A 17,516-nucleotide genomic window follows, 5' to 3' on the forward strand; every position below is an offset into this window, starting at 1 on the left:
TTAAATAGCAGTGCTTCGTGCACTGCGTCAAGAATAGGTTTCTAAGAAAAATTCTTGTAATGTTTCTCGAGAAGTACCTCGTGCTGCCTATCAAGTTCATAATATAGTTGCATATAAAAAAATATTACTGCAATTAAAAAAAGAAATTACTTTGCTTGTGCGATTTATTTTGATTTTTCGGACTTAAATCCCGCTTGTTTTCCACGTAAAATTCCATTTTTATTGTCAGAAAATGCCACAATCACAAGCTTTGCCGCGGAAATTAGTTGTCAATACAACCTGTAGAAAGACTTACAATGAGGAATATATTTTTTTCAAGGTACAGATGGTGAAACATTTTTCACCATCAGAATATAAAATACTGAATATAAAGATAAATTTATATTTAGAGACATTTTATAAAATTAAAAAAAATATTTTTTTTAATGTGAAAAAGAATTAATATTTTTTCTTCATAATTGATCAACGCCTAAAAATCATCTGATAATATAGATGATCTCATGATTCCTTTTACCTATACTAATCTCATTATTTCCATTTAGTTCATTCTTTATTCATACGATTCTCGAAATATCGATCCCACGAATTGCTTATTTTCAAATATTATGTTTAAAAATAAGACTACGACAAATTAAAAAATTTATTGTTTGCCATAAGAAGAGGGATAAGGAGAGTCGTGGAAATGTTGGACGCAGGTACTTCTTGCGATTACTACGTTCGATAGACCGAAAACCAATCATTTCGCACGACCGACAATGCTCTCGAGGAATCTTGAACTTTGCATTTTATCGAAGACGAATTGAATTTTCGCGTGCGACTATGCAAACTTTTTATGCGTGTATTCTATACTCTCGATGAAGCATTTCTTGGAAATGGAATTCCAAACTTGTATAAGTTTGATAAATATTTTCCATGTGAAAAAAAGGATCTTACACATATCACGATATCGTGGCGATTTCATTATCATGAAAAGAAATATTTAACAATATCGAAATCTAAATGCCCAACGATTTTATATCGATTTCAATCTTTCTGCTTTGAAATGCATTATTTATTGTAACGAAAGTTCGTTAACAAGTAAAACTAGATATATCGAAAGAAAAAGAATGATGATAATCGCTTTGAGATCGCGACGGCGCAGTCGCATCTCGTTGTCTTCCATAGATCGTGCACGTGTCCCGATAACGAAATCTGCCCATAATTACTTTGCTTAACTGGGCATGCACCTCGCAAAATTACAATTACAAATAGGCGGCAAGCGAAGCTGCATCGTACCTCTCTTCATCAATTATTTATAAGCCAACCGCTACCGTTCCCGCGGTCCTCCTTGCTGCTCCGAATTCGCGTTTTAGATTTATCCGTACGAGCTTCACGTTTCGTGCCGCACGCGTCTTTTTTTTCTCTCATGTCAGTGCGTGTTGAATGTGCACGCTCGCGTGAAATACGTGCCCAACATGTAGGATATCAGAAAAAGGTGTTTAAAGAGATTTCAATCAAAAACAATTTATTTTTAATTTCTCTGGATGTCTCTTGAAATGAAAATATTCTTCTTTTGTGTAATTCTTTCTAAGAAAATCAAGAAATTGTAATGTAAATGATATATATCCGGTAGTTCTAAAACATCTTGTAGATATATATCATCTCCTCACGAGATGTTTAAAAATGACTTACAATTAGCACAAGCGCTTCAATTACTTTCTACTATGATTATCTTGCCCAATGGGATATCTTTCTAGAAACTTTTTTAATCGTTGCATCATTTAGTTTCAAATTGTAACTGCTTATTAGATTCTTATGTTTTTTTAAATAATGTTAAATTGTTAGAACTTTTTTTAGCCTATCGTCAATCTCTTTAAAATATCTACGAAATTTGTTAGCAAGCCGATAAATACAATTGTATATAATTATGATCGAATCGGATTCCCCGATCGACAATGACGTAATGCATTCGTATTCGCTCGAGATCTTTTTTTCGATTCACACACCTTCCTCCAATGTTGGAAGGTCAAGCGTGGGCTTCGCGAGCTGCGTACGACGTTCGCTCGGTCGTTTGATCGTTTTTATGCGCGTTAGTACCAAGAGATGCCTCGAAACGAATATTATGCGTATAATGCAGTGCGCATTAGCTTCATCTGCATTAATATTCTCAGATTTTATTGAGAATACATATATCCATTTTCTGTGCCCCCACAACGATGCCATATACAAAATTCAAAACAACGATAACTCCCAAGATATGCAATGACGAATCATGAATCATGAATTGATCATGATTGACGAATCATAAATTGATTTAACGTAATGAATTAATTTAATCAACAATTAACAATTTTTGACCGAAAGTTAATGCTTTTAATATTTAAACGAACATCAAAGAGATTTTATATCGAAAATATATAATAAAATTGTATATCTAATTGTGAATTTGTATATCTGATTTTCATATATATGAATATAATTTTAATCAAGATATAAAACTCAATAAAATTTGATAATAAAGATATAAAATCTTTTTGATGCTCAATCTTTTTATCTACTAATTTAACACAAATGTGTGCAAAGCAATTTGCTGCATTAAGCTTAAAGGTAACAAGGTAGAAAAGATAGAATTAGCTTTTTAAATGATCTAATATGACATTTACTTATTTTCTTGCTTTTAAGACAAGTGGGCAAATATAAATACTTGTAACAAAAAATTAAAAGAAAATTATTCATTGTCAGTATAATCACTTAGTGTATCGTTAACGCATATAAAATATTTGCAGAATTGGGAATATATTTATGAAGATAGAATATATTTAATTTTATAAATAGTAAAAAATTTAAAATAAAAATTCGTGTGTGCGCAGAGAAAAAAATAATGTCTGAGAAATCTGTCTGTCGCGTCTCACAATCAATGCAAAGGAAATGACGTCACAATATTATGGTTACGAGTCTCAATAGTTTGTCATGGTTGACAAACCAAGCGTCCACTTTTTTGTCTTCTTCAAGTCTCGCGATTCTTGTCTCGCTCTATAACTTGGAGTTACGTTCTTCCAAGAAAATTGTTCCTAGAGGTGTGTCGTGTGAGAAGTTAAAGACAGTTATTAAAGTATGTAATGCACTTTCCATGTAAATATATTTTAAAAGTAAAAATAAAATACGTAAAAATAAAAAGAATTATATCTATCTAATCTTGCTTATACATATATATATATGCGCGAGTGCCATATATTTTTATGTTGAAACAATTGTTCGCCTATCTTTACAAAAAATGTTAGAAGTGATGATTGATGATAATAGAGTTTATCACAGTTATGTACATGTGTTATTGAACCTCATCAAATATAATCTCATTATTGAAAGTATCCAAATACAAAAATTATTGGAACATAAAATTCGGAAACAAAGTTATCTCAACGTAAATCGTTCTTATTATTTTAGCGCGCTGATTTTATATCTGAAATAATGTTCATATTCATTGGGAAACATATTGTGTAAGAGTAGGCGGAAGAGATCTAACTTTGTCGAAATATCAGCTTGTCGATCGGATTTGGATATACCGGTACGTGGGTCGCATGTTGCGCGTGTCTGAACAAGATGCCATATAAGCGTTCGCATGGTACAGAAACGATACGTGGGTCAAAAGAACGTCAGAGTTACTTTAAGCTTTAAGCGATCTATCAAATATTATTTCGGAAATACAAGAAAGAAAGAGAGAGAAAAAGAGAAAAAAGAGAGAACCGTAGAGAACCAATCAGACAACAAAGCAAACAATCAATATGTTACATTCTCGCAAAAATAACTCTTAATCACGAATGTGTTACTATTTTACGTAACAGCTTTGTAAATTCATGTAAATAGATTGCGCACGATTATCTATTTTCATAATTAATATCGGACTGCGCGTAAATAAAGCGTGAACGAAATTACATAAGCTTCAAAGTGCACGTAATAGTTGGCAAAAAATTTATTATGTTATATCTCTAACTAAGTAAAATTTGTTTCAGTTAAAAAAATTATGAAGAGTGACATGATTTTGATTTGTACTTTATACATATGTATATGTATTTATATATATTTGTATTTTACTCTATTAATTATACACTAAAACGTTTACAAAATCCTATGATAAATGTTAAAATAATACATTTATTGTCTCAAATAAAATTATTAACTTGTTTACAGGTAGAAATTTATCTTTTTTAAAATTTATAAAAGCAGAGAAATTATTTTACCTGTAGCATCTCGAGACGCGACGATGCCTGTGGTGCTGCCATATTTCAGTTGTCTATTACTTTGCGATCACTCGCGCAACGGAAGATGTTTTCGTTCTGAAAAATATAATAAAAGTTTTTTTTTATTTCTAAAAAGAGCAAAATGGATGAACATCAATATTAATCGTATATTTTACGTGCAATTTTTGGCAATTTGAATTTTTTAACCTAAATTTTAATAAAGAAATTTATATTATCTTTTATTGAGAGAACAATATTCTGACACATCAAGTTTGATAAATATGTATATTAATTTTTTTATACATATATTATTAATATAATATGATGTCTTGTACAATATGGCAATACTAATTTAACTTGTCTGAGAACACTAGATTAGAAAACAATATTTTCGTTTACAGTATTTTCGTAATACAATACAGATTTCACATATACATATGCACACATATATTTACATATAATTATTTAAAAGAAAATAGAAGAAGAATTATAATATATTGCAGAAAGTGCAATACTGTTTGAAAGTGGAAAGTTATCAATTGTGCATATTTCTTATGAAATTGTAAGCCATTTTTTTATTTGTTAAATTAAAATATCGCGATTTAGAATGTACTCGGAACATTCCAATAAAGGTAGTCGTGCTAGCATCATAAACTATAACGCACTTAGACAAATGTTGCGTATCTGTAACTCGCTACTAGCAGAGTAGTAATATTTTGCAGATGAAAATAGCTCGGTTCAGCATGCGCGGGAAACGACATAGTTCCTCGAGTTCCAAATAATTATACTTAAAATAGAGTTTGTATGCTGTATTATATAGCTACAAAGCAAGTACCTCTATAATACATCATAACAACTACTGAATAATCAAATATGAGTTATTTTCTGTTCAGAAATTTTTAATTTATAGGAGTTTGACATATTGGATAACGACGTAATGGATATTTCAATTATAAAGAGTATATTAATAAGGAGTATTAAATTCAATTATAGAGATATTAAAGAATAGAAATAACAGAAAAATATATAAATTTTTAATAAAATTTTCAAGTTACATTAAAATTAATTTTTAAGCCATATTGTACATCTTTTTGAAGTTGCGAAAAAAAATGTCTTTTCGTAAGTGCATGCGATTTTAAAGCGGGCAGATATTAAAGGTTCAATGGCGCGCATTGGCTTTCACTTTTTGTTTCACCTGTCACATTACCGAACGTAATTCACGAACGGTTCGCAAATGTAATTGTAATGCAACGAATTCGAATTGTGCGGGTCGACGAGTGAGTGAACTCGGCTATTGTTACTCTTTCGAGCGATCTACTCTCTATAAAGCCAAGCGCGTTTAAACGTAGGTGGATCAGTAGCGTGGGCGCATTTGATATTACTGCGTTTGATACGTTATTACGTTATCGAGCTCAATCGTTTTCATATGTTTCTCATCCAGTAATGGACATATTTTAAATTTATATTACTGAAAATAATTATTTAAATGTGTTTCATTTAAATAAAATATTTATTCGAAAATTCTTTTTCCTGAAAATGATAAGTATTAGAATATATTAAAATATCGGAAATATTTATTTAAAGTCATATTTTAAATTATTAACTAAGTCAATCATTTTTAAAAAATTATTGGAAATTATATGATTTTATTACAAAAATATTTAATTACATAATAAAACATAGGCAAAATTAAATGTAATGAATATGTATATATATGTTCCACACAATAAGAGAATGAATATGTATATATATATGTTCCACACAATAAGAGAAATAATTATTTTAATTGATTATTGATTAATGGTAATGGTCATTTTTTAAAAACAATTAAACAATGCATTTATAATGCGATTTATTAAAATTCGTGCAATCAGTGTCCTTGATGAGACTCTTTAGAAAATTATTGACATGAGATGACTCGTTGTAATAGTGTTTTTAGGCCAGCAAGCATCGTGACTCACGCGACCCCTGACGTAATCGTGAGACTTTTATGGTTAAGAATGGAGAGACATAGTGGCTCACAATTTATTTGCATTTTTCTCCGAACATAAAGACACCTCTCATATTATCGTGTGCTAAAAATAGTTTGAAATCGTATCTTATCTTATCTTATCAGAAACCAATTAATAGATTATTGTAGTAGGCAAAATATAAACGTATTATACATCAGAATACATAACGTTAAATTAATTATCTTTATATTAATCAGCATAAAATAAGAATGTCATAAATTAATAATAAGTAAACCATAAGAAACATAATTATTCGCTTGAAATTTGATTTGTCTTTACTACAAACGTCTCAATCTTTCATATAGTGTATTTGTAACTCTAAAGAATAAATCAGTCATTTGATCAGTCATAGATTACGATTCAAATAGGAAAATAAATGCGGTTGATTTATAAAACTTAATGAATCATTAGCGAACGAAAACGTCCAGTAACCCAGGTATGATTTTCACATGCTCTTATTGCATGGATTATTTATAGTTTTACTAAAAACGTACTCTTCGCGAGGATTAACATAAGCTATTCCCATACGTGTATGGTCACCGTTCTCTCTCTCTCTCTCTCTTTTCAGATACACGACTCCATTTCTATAATTAAACTGCGCGCGCGGTCATTTACGATAAAGTTTGCGAAACGACATATCTATGTCAATAAATCGTGTGAAATAATGGACATCGGCAAATAATGTGAAACTAACAATAAGTTATGCATCGTATAAAATCGTGCAAGTAAACGCCATTAAAAAAAAAAAACGTAAAGAAAAGCGCATTATTTTTTAAAATAATTATAATAGATATATGATACTCTATCAAATTTTATCGCGAAAACTAAAAATTCCTTAAGCAGCTTAATGATATACAAATTACGATGTTCGTTTTTAATGTTATTATTCGCGCGTGCAAGTACGAACGGCTGGCAAGTCCGAATCGCGTTTACAATTAGGTTCGTATTCGCACATGGCATGCATATGCTCCATTCGAAGACGAGGAGAAAAGGTGTGAGCATTCTTGCAGTTGAATGCACTTGTGATGCATCAAAACAGTAATCCAGCGCGATGCGTAATGCAGCTCGTATTTAATTTTTTACAAGCACGATAGGATTCTCTTATGAGTTTAATTGTTTGACAGAATATAAATCTGAATTTTTATCCCGAGTATTAATTTTGATTCTCTTGCAAATTCAAATAGCATGTGTTACGTGATCTAATAAGGATTTTTGTCTCAGATTTATATAAACAATTTATGCTGTCAAAGTTTAGTACTATATAAATATAGTATCATTTATATAGAATTTCAAAATCCGTGTTATCCCCATTACCATGAAATTTATTTAGTTAAGCTTACGATTAATTAAATCAAGTTAAATTACAATTCTGCATTGATTAAACGGTAAATGGTATTACACGGTCCAAAACGAAAACAATATTCAATATAGCGCTTTGAGTTAATTATTCTATAATTATTGTTTACATGGTGGTTTTTAATAGCGCCTTTGAGAACGGAGGACGATACGAGAGAAAAGCGATGTTTACGATGATTTAACGGGTTGTGCGTAACGGTGCAATTAGATGGTTGCATCTTAAGAATTCGTTCGTCTGGCCATTCTCTGCTCTCACATTCAATATTATCTCTCATCTCGACTCGGCAAAACCAGACACATAGCAGATGCGATTTCTTTCTTTCTTCGAATAATTGCTAGTAATTATCACGAGTCCAACATAGAAAAGTGACGTAAAACGCGTGCGGCACTTGAGAATTGTTTGAATTGCTTATTCACGTTTTAACTTGCGCAATTATAGCAGAATTTAAGCGTGTGACAAGTTGCATAATTTTGTAAAGACGCGAAGAGACGACTTTCCGTGTGTTTTATAACGTGTTATTTTCGATAAGAGATTATAATGATTAACGATCGGACTTTTTATAGCTATAAAAGATATCTTGTAGCAAACGTGGTAGATATACGATACATTAAAGATAATTTTAATTTAAATCTATTAAAAGAAAAAAAGAATTTATCTATTTTTATTATTTTTGTATATGCGTGTGTATTTTTAAAATTATTGAGAAGCAAATTTTGTCTTAAAATAATGCTTCATAATATTTTATCGCGTGCATAATAAATATTTGTTCAAATTAACAATTTAATGATGCTTTCACATAGCTCATCAACCACAATTTTAGGAAAAGGATGAACAAATAATAATAATGATAATGGCATCATCATTAGTTACGGCGTTAACCACGCTGGGGATAGTTATTATATTTCATAAAAGATGGATGTATTTTGGGTTGGAAGCGAGAACGTTATGACCAACTTTCAACAGCACGATAAATTAATGAGAATTGGAGTGGCATGCAAAATTTGATTTATGTTTCCGAAAAACGTTAATGATTCGTGATATAAAGGCGGTTAATTGAAAAGTCTGAAAAAATTACATCTGAAAATACGGGTATTAAAAAACAAGTTTTCTAGAAACCTCAATATTTTTATAAAAAGAAGAATCAATTTCAAAGATCAATTAAAGATCAATTAAAGAACATTCGTGAATTTGAAGTTCTCTAAAATAAACATTAAAATAAAGAAATTGGATCTTGTATTAAATCATTTTCAATTCTTTTGCATTTGTCCAAAATATAACAAAATTCTATCAATTTATACTTATTGTTAGATATATAGTTACTCAAGACATTGATAAAATTTTTATCAATTTGTTGTAGTTTTTTTTATAAATTTTGTAGAATTTTTTAATATAATGAAAACAATTTTTTATAATTTGTACAAAATACCAATTATTATCAAAGAAAAATACAAATAATATATTTCTGAAAAAATACATATTTAAGTAATTTAAAAAAATTTTTGAAATATACTTGATCGTTCAAATTATTAATTTCGTGAGTCATTATATTTGTTACATTATTAAAATTGTACAATAAAACAGAAAGGCTGTACTTGAAACAGCATTCATGATAGAGTAAATGGATAAAATGCCACAAGGAGGGAGGAGGCGCGGCAACGAAGAGAGAGAAAAAGAGAGTAAACTCACTGTCGTGTCGAGAAAAAGGATTCGGCAAGAGAGGTAATCACAGATGATCTCCGCAGTCCTTATGCGAGGAGGACCAATGCAGCACTGACAGTTCCGTCGTCCCTCTCTGATTCATTCTACGACTCCCTCTCCGTCCTTCTCCCTTCCGGTTGGTCTGGTAAAGAGTAAGAGGACGATGGAGAGTGAACGAGAAGGGTTTATGAACCTGAAAGGGAACCTGGAGGGAGATAGAGTGTCAGGTGAACGCCGGTATCGTGCTAGAAATATGATGACCTTCGGACAGGTCGGATCGTATGATCTTTCCTCCGGATATTTTGTATCCTTGGAAAAGCGTCAAAAATGTAATAAAGTTTTTTCGTAGAAAGTGATTTATCGCTATGACAGATCATCCAAAGATGATAAACTGGTTGGTCATGCTTGATAAATTGAAGACTTTAAAAAATATTTTATAGAGTATCGTAAAATAGGATTAATCGGCTAGGAGATGATAGTAGGCAGAGAATAAATAATGTATATATACTCTTTTTCAACAATTTTTATCATTAGATACGTAGGCATGAAAAAGATTTCTTTTGCACATTACTATATGCATACGTGCGTGCGTATTGCAAATAATAGAAGGATTTATTAGGGAAATTTAGTCACGGCTGACAGAAAAATTTCAATGTATCACGAATGATCGATAAACATTATATTGTTTTAATTTTTTTAATTAAAAAAAAATTTTTTTAGTTATAACTTGTCCCACGGAACTGGATATGTCATATAAAAAAATCTGTTATTTCTTGAGACATTTTTTTTAACAAATATTTTTTCTAAATATTTTTTCATTAATATTCTATACATTTGTTTTAGATTTTTCGTACAATGTTTAAATCTATTTAAATTTATTTGTCCTTATTTCTTTTACAAGAAGAAAAGTTAAAGTTTATCGAGTCGCATAATCAGTATACTTATATTTTGATGTCCAGGATCGTAATCGATTTTATCTAACCCATAGGTTAGCAACATAACTCTCACTCATGTTCGAGCGAGTTATTATCGAATGTGTCTGATCGCTTATGATAATGGTGTTAGAATATTCAATAGATGAGTAAGCGACTAAGTCATCGAGCAGCATCTAATTCTAATTCCCCGTTCGTACACTACCTTCGTTACTCCTGGCGAGAAGAAAAGGGCTAACATCGAAATCAATAATATTATTGCTTTTGTCCTCTAATCGAATATCGGCCAAGCGCATTAACGAGCGCGAGTCTATAGTCGCCGATAAAGTCATTTGCATCGATTTATTCAATATTATATTAGAGAGATTGATATAGACTAGATATAAGTGTGATGGATCGAAGAAGTTTCTTTATCGTGTTTAATTCTTTATTGCGGATTCAATAATTGATAATAGTGAGATGATAATGTATTTATTTATACGTGACAGAATCTAATGATGAAATCTGCAGTTGATGCAACATCTCCAAATAAAGAGTATCGCGAGAGCATGTTGCATAATAGACGTACTGTTACCGTTATGTCAATGTAACGTCAAATATTCTTAAATGGGTTTTAAATTGAACAATATATATAGATACTGACCGTCATGAAACCGGATTGCCGATATTTAAAAGTCATGTAATAATATTTAACATTATGTTGATAAAACGGTAACGTTGTATATAATATACAACATGTTTTAATTTAGTGTTCATTGATTGATAGTTCAATGCTGCGCTTGTTTAGAAGCCTTTTGCGAAATACTGGGTGATATTCACATTGTCACGATATTTCTATGTTATGCAATATAATCGGCACACTTAATTTAATTGACGACGAAATCCCTACGGTGAATAATAGGGAGATAATTATTTATTTATTTATTTTTATTTTGAATTAATGTAAGACGTACAATTATACAAAGATTATTATGACGTGAGAAATGTAAAATAAATGTAGTGCATAGAATGAAAAAAAAAAAAAAGAAATACTGCGTCAAAAAAACTCGGTTTTTCTCACATCTAGAAATATTCTAGATAAATACATTTTAAATATCTTCCAGTCCATTAATTTTTACTGTTAATCTTTCTCATTGATCATTCTCTCAATCGTTAAATTAGCAACTATAAAGATCTATAAAGTTATAAATTTTTACTAATGCGGAAGTCAAGGTAAAAGAGGACCATCTTAATAATTGTAATATTTTTTTTCGCAAGACTGCTCCGTCTTTTGTTCAAATACTCTTTGTGCGACTAAACTTTCTCGCAAAGTAAACCTCTCGCGAATCGAGATGGGAGACAAAGCCGCAGCAAAGTTTTCTGGTAAAAGCTGTAATTTAACTCCTTCGTGAAGCAAATGTATGAATTGTCGACGCGATGCAGAAGTCTCGCGAATTTGTCTTAAAGAAGACATGCGAATTTCATCTTGCAGGAAATTTTACTCCTAACAATTTTTTCAAAACATTCATTTGTTAAATATACCATGAATTAATCAAACATTGCATAAAATGTGAGTTGCACCAAACTAATCATGACTATTTTTATCTTGTTCCGTTATATCAATGTTTCGTAGGTAGTAGAAAAGATATGACTCATATCTTTTTGTTCATCGTGTTACATAAAAATGTTACATCATACTTCTTTCAAGATATATTAGATTGATTTCTTCTATTCTAATTCGTGCGACATAATGGCATACTATTATGATAATATTAGCAATAAATTATGAAGGAACGTGCATTGAATTAATCGCAACAATGACTATAAAAATATAAATAAAAAATACAACGTATTTAAAAAAAAATATAATTAATTTATTTTGTAAAATAATTGTAGATATTTTTTGTTAAAAAATATCACGTCTTTTTTTAAAAAGATGTTTTAGGATAGTGTGTGTAAAGCTAGCATATTATTTAATGAAAGATCATAAATAATTGAGAGTTCTGGCTTTATTTTCAATAGTTCTAGAATGCTTGATGATTTAAACTTAAACAAATAGTTCTAGCGATTAAACCAAAGAAAATGCCTAAGGACAAATTGATATGCCAATTTCACGTAGCATATCACTTTGTCCTACGGCATTTTCCTTATCAGTAATTATCAGGATTTAAAAAATTTATAGTTCTACACGAGTTATAAAAAGAATTCTGCCTTCTAAAAGCAAAAAAAAAAAAAAAAATTAATTAAGCTAAAATAAAGACAACCGGATACCTATATCTATAGATATTGAGATAAGACACCAGTCGATTTTCGAGAATTATACTTATTTTAAAGCTTATTCGAGAATTTCGAGAATTATACTAATTCTATATATTTTATTTGTTACAGGTAGCATTGCGGTACACAGTGCGATTCACGCGTCGTGTCGGGAATGCCGTGTAAAGTGTCGCGCGTCGGGAGTGCCGTGTAAAGTTTCGCATGTCGGGAGTGCCGTGTAAAGTTTCGCGTGTCGGGAGTGCCGTGTAAAGTGTCGGGCGATCGTAATTAATTCGTGTTTTTGCGAGTATCGTGAGTGCTACGAAGGACCAAGAGAGGAGGAGGAGGCCCAGGGAGGCATCGGGCGATAGTGGAGCAACTGTGAGGTATGCAAAATAAAAATATTTTTTTATAAACTGCATTGTTTATGAAATATTTGATTGTTTTCAGACTTTCAAAACACCCTATATATATATATATATATATATATATATATATACACACACATGTATATACATAATTTGAATATTTTGTTTTCAGATCAATGTGCTGTGTACTACAACTCTGTTATTGCACATATCGGTGAGTGAGAAATTGTTTATTTTATATATTTCTATAGCGGTAAAATAGGTGTGTGTGAAGCGTCTTATTTCGTGGAAACTCATAAATAATTAAGAGTTCTGGCTTTATTTTTAATAGTTCTAGAATTTTTGATAGTTTAAACAAATAGTTCTGGCGATTAAATCAAAGAAAAAACCTAAGGATAAATTGATATGCCAACTTCACGCAGCATATCAATTTGTCCTTATCATTTTCCTTATCAATAATTGTTCAAATTTAAAAGATTTATAGTTCTACAAGAATTTTAAGAAGAGTTCTGCCTTCTAAAAATAAAAAAATATTAATTAAAACTATATAAACACCAGAAAATTTCTTACTTGAACATAAAACGTCGCTCGATTTTTGAGAATTCTGCTTATTACGAAATAATTCTGATTCTGAGCATATACAATGCTTTCCAAAGAGTTCTGATGATGGAAATAATTATAAAATTTTTTAAACAATGATTTTATCCAAGAAATTCGTTTTTAACTCTTCTTAGAACTTTTGTAGAACTGTAAATCTTTTAAATTTGAATAATTATTGATAAGAAAAATGTCGTAGGACAAAGTGATATGTGCATGAAGTTGGCATATCAGTTTATCTTTAGGCATTTTCTTTGGTTTAATTGTCAGAACTACTTGTTTAAACTATCAAAAATTCTAGAACTATTAAAAATAAAGTCAGTACTAACTATTTATGTTTCACGAAATAATATATTAGCTTCACACTATAGGATATGATTAATAAATACACATTATTTGTTGAGTTTTTTATATCAGATTCCTATCTAAGTTTAAAATTCACAATGAAAGATAAAGAATGAATAATGAATTTACTAGTTATTTATAATAGAAATGAATGTATTTCATATAATGAGGATTTTTCACTAGTTGCTATATTTTGCAATTATGATTCGATACCTCTGAATTACCTATTTGATGTGCCAATAATGGCTCGCGAATGGCCCAGTTTCGGTAATTTCGATCGCCCCAAGTGGAGTCGATCGACAAAGGTTCCGGGGTTCCGTGCTTCGACTTCGGTTCGGCCGAGATCGAATAACGGGCGACGTGACTGCCAAGATTGCTTCTTCGCGAGATGAAAACTGGAGAAATAGGGATAAGCGCGTGTCGCTCGTGCGAATAAAATCCGTAAAGGCGTAAGGGATTCAAATCGCTTTTGTCGCCGATATCATATGGTTCGAAATCGCGAAACGATTTTCGATCGTGCCAGTTTCGAAAGCGTAGAACGTGACTTGCTGAAGAGCAACGATGCTCCAAAATAATGGTTAGCATTCCGCAGTAAATAAATCTGCTTTTACAATTATTACATTACAGTTTTATAGACATACACACACATACACATATATACTCGTATGTATATACATACGTATGAGTTTCGTAACTTTATGTTATTTATTGTTTAAATACATATGTATTTATGGCAAATTATAGAAATTTATTTTTAATTCAAATTTAATTTTTATTTTATATTTTTTATTGACATTTTTATAAAGTAAAATTATATTACACAAATAAAATATTAAATTTTTACTAGTCCTGCAGTATAATATACAATTTGCATCTGTGAGAGAAGTCTATCTTATGTTTCTACGTTTTATATGTATACAGAATTAATTTCTCTATACGTTGAAACTTTTATGATATGTTTAATGTAATATATACAAAGCATCATTTGTCTTTACAATTTTACATCGCTGTAAGTCGATATGCAAGCAAGATAATTGCTATCTTTGCGGTTTCTTGCGGTTCTTCACGGTTCTTCGTGATAAATTCAGATGGCAGTAGTCTGATCTAACACAGTCTTATACTACTTTGCTTTATACGTAATGTCTTTCTATTTTTATTTTTGATAAATGTGCCGGCAATTAATAAGAAAATAATTTTTTCTATTATTTTTGTTATATCACTCTGTTTAAGATATAATGTATTCATATAATGTATATTTGGTAAAAAGTTTTATAAATCATCTTTACTTTTGTATTATTAGTGTTGGAAAAAGCTAGATTTTGTATTTTACATTTATTATGTTGATTTATACTGTAAAAACCATACATATAATTTTCTTATTTCAATATATTTACATAACATTTAAAAATATTTTACATAGTTTATAAAAGAGTTTGTGTAATAATATTATGTGTTTAAATTTTATGCAAATTTTATGTGGAAATCTGTGTGTATGTGTTATCAATTTTTCGCGTCAATACTCTTAAGTGTTAAAATTTTCTTAAAACTCGATAATTCCGTCGAAAGGTTGAAACGATGATGACTATCTAGAAAAGCGAATCGTATTTCAGAGATTTAGGTCAGAGAATGGATGCAGTGCATGAAGTTGCTCTTTTACCAGATTCTAATGTCGTCACGACGACATCGTACGTGATCGTTGAAACAGGTCGGGAATTACAGTTTCCATTACCTCGCGGTTTCAGTGAGGGACAGATAGAAATTAACAGACTGCCGCGCGGATGTTAACCAATTATATGGCCGTGACCGACTGTGTTCTAAAGATTCAGAGAAAATGGTTTGAAGCACGTTTCTCATTTTTTTCACAGTATTTTTCGAAAGCTTTCAATAGAAAAAATATTTGTGTATTGTGCATTGTTCGTAAATCTATTGTCAAGCTCGGCTCTCCGACCTATTCATTATAATATTAAAAATATTCGTATTTAGATTATTTTATTTTCTGTAAATATAATAAGAATAATATAAAAATTATTTACTATATTTTAAATACACTATATGCTGAACTGACAATTAATAATTAAATGTGAATTAATAATTAATTATAAAAAGAATAGCAAAATTTATCGGTGATGTGTGCATATACATATAATAATAATTTATAGAGTTAGTTATTTTGCATAGCTGCATTGCAAAACAAATACAACGCTTATAAAGTAGATTTATAATTTATTTTTAAAACATGGAAAAGGGAGAGTCTCTTTTTTTAGCTTCAAACAAAATAAGAAAATTTCTTCTACCTACCAGAGAAATTTCTATGGCATTGCATTGAAACATAATGAAACATAATTGTGAATAATTTATAAATGAATATTATAAAATATGTGTAGTTAATATGTATAATTAAATAATTTTAAATTATAGCCTTATAAATAATAACGTAATATTATGATTAAATATCTATTAATATAATATTTATTATTAATATCGATATCAGTGTTATTAGTAATATTAATAACAATATTTATTGAAATCTCAATAAAGTACAGGGAATAATCGATTAAATCTCAATAATACACATATTTATTAAAAAATGTTACGTTGAATTAAAAAACTTTCTAGTTCTTGAATATAATATATTAAAAAAAAAAAAAGAATTTTAGCTACCTTTTCTTTTTCCACGCGTGCAAGACTTGATCTTAATCTCTAATTTAAATTATTACGTTTTTTGGAGTAGCATGATGTATATTAGGCGATGTATTTATCTTGTAAATAAAATTTATTGCGCAGGTTGAGATGGTATAGTACAAGATCCGTTACGCATGGAATTCAAGAATTTTGCGCAAGGAAGTGTGTGGGTGCATCTATTTCTACAGTAAATTCCGTATTTCTCTGCACCACTCCTTTTCTTTCTCGACAGTCACTTTACTCTTCTGTCGCTATTTCTTCTTTCCTCGGTATTGCTACTTTTCGCTCTTTCAACTGCGATTCTTTTCTCTTCCATTTCAATTTGCACTACTCTTTAACAACAGCTCTGTCTCTCTTTTTCTCTATCTGTTTCTCCATTTACGCCATTTTTCGTTAGTTCGTGTCCGGAGAGCCGAGGTTGGCCGTCTTAATCAGATTTTGTTCGTTCCAAAGGAGAGAGAAAGAGAGAGAGAGAAATAATTAATGCGAATAAGGTAGGATCTTTACCCGAGATAATCTTTCTAATTATCCGCCGCCCTTTCCGGTTCGCATTTATCGCACCCAGCTTTTCGGTAGATGCTTATCGCTTCTTGATCTCCCAAGTATTCGCCCTTCTCATCGTATACATAGAAAATAGTAAAGTTACGAGTGAAACTGTTAATCTTGCACTGTCGGAACTTGTGTGCGTGGAGATAGGCATATTGATTTTCGGGAATTTAAGATAATCTGCTTTTAAAAAGCATTTAATTTATGTATATTTTTTATATATGTTTTTATTATATGTCACATAACTTTCACGTGTTATGAGACTTTAAAATACTTATAAAGACAAAGTTTTTTCTTTCTGTTATAATAGAAATGTTTATAATGCAAAGTATGAAGTGCTTCTACATATAATAAAAGATTTTTGGATGTTGCAAATATTTCTTATGTGTGCTGCGTTTATATCGGATAATTTTAGTTTTCCAATAATGATTTTCGTGAATCATGAGAAAATCGTGAACGATTTTCTAGTGCAGGAAATTACGTCGAAATACCATAGGAAAGCCTTTGTGTGCTCGTATATATATTGT

The 17,516-nt window shown here is 30.2% G+C and overlaps 1 protein-coding gene across 3 annotated transcripts in view; it reads right to left on the reverse strand.

Moving 5' to 3' along the window:
• LOC145937593 (uncharacterized) overlaps nt 1–17,516 on the reverse strand; it is a 227,773-nt gene that overhangs the window by 16,063 nt on the left and 194,194 nt on the right. For 2 of the 3 annotated variants that reach the window (XM_083040735.1, XM_083040737.1), the window contains one exon: nt 4,218–4,313. Coding sequence is in view for 2 of the 3 variants with exons in the window: in XM_083040737.1 (XP_082896863.1) it covers nt 4,218–4,259 (42 nt within the window). In the remaining variant the exon portion in view is untranslated. Of the gene's footprint in view, nt 1–4,217; nt 4,314–9,272; nt 9,426–17,516 lie in introns of those variants that run through there. The other variant, XM_083040736.1, reaches the window with a different exon arrangement.

This window comes from Prenolepis imparis, unplaced genomic scaffold, assembly GCF_030444845.1.
Source record: "Prenolepis imparis isolate NDT839.2.m4 unplaced genomic scaffold, iyPreImpa1.0 SCAF_6, whole genome shotgun sequence".
Classification (NCBI taxonomy): domain Eukaryota; kingdom Metazoa; phylum Arthropoda; class Insecta; order Hymenoptera; family Formicidae; genus Prenolepis; species Prenolepis imparis.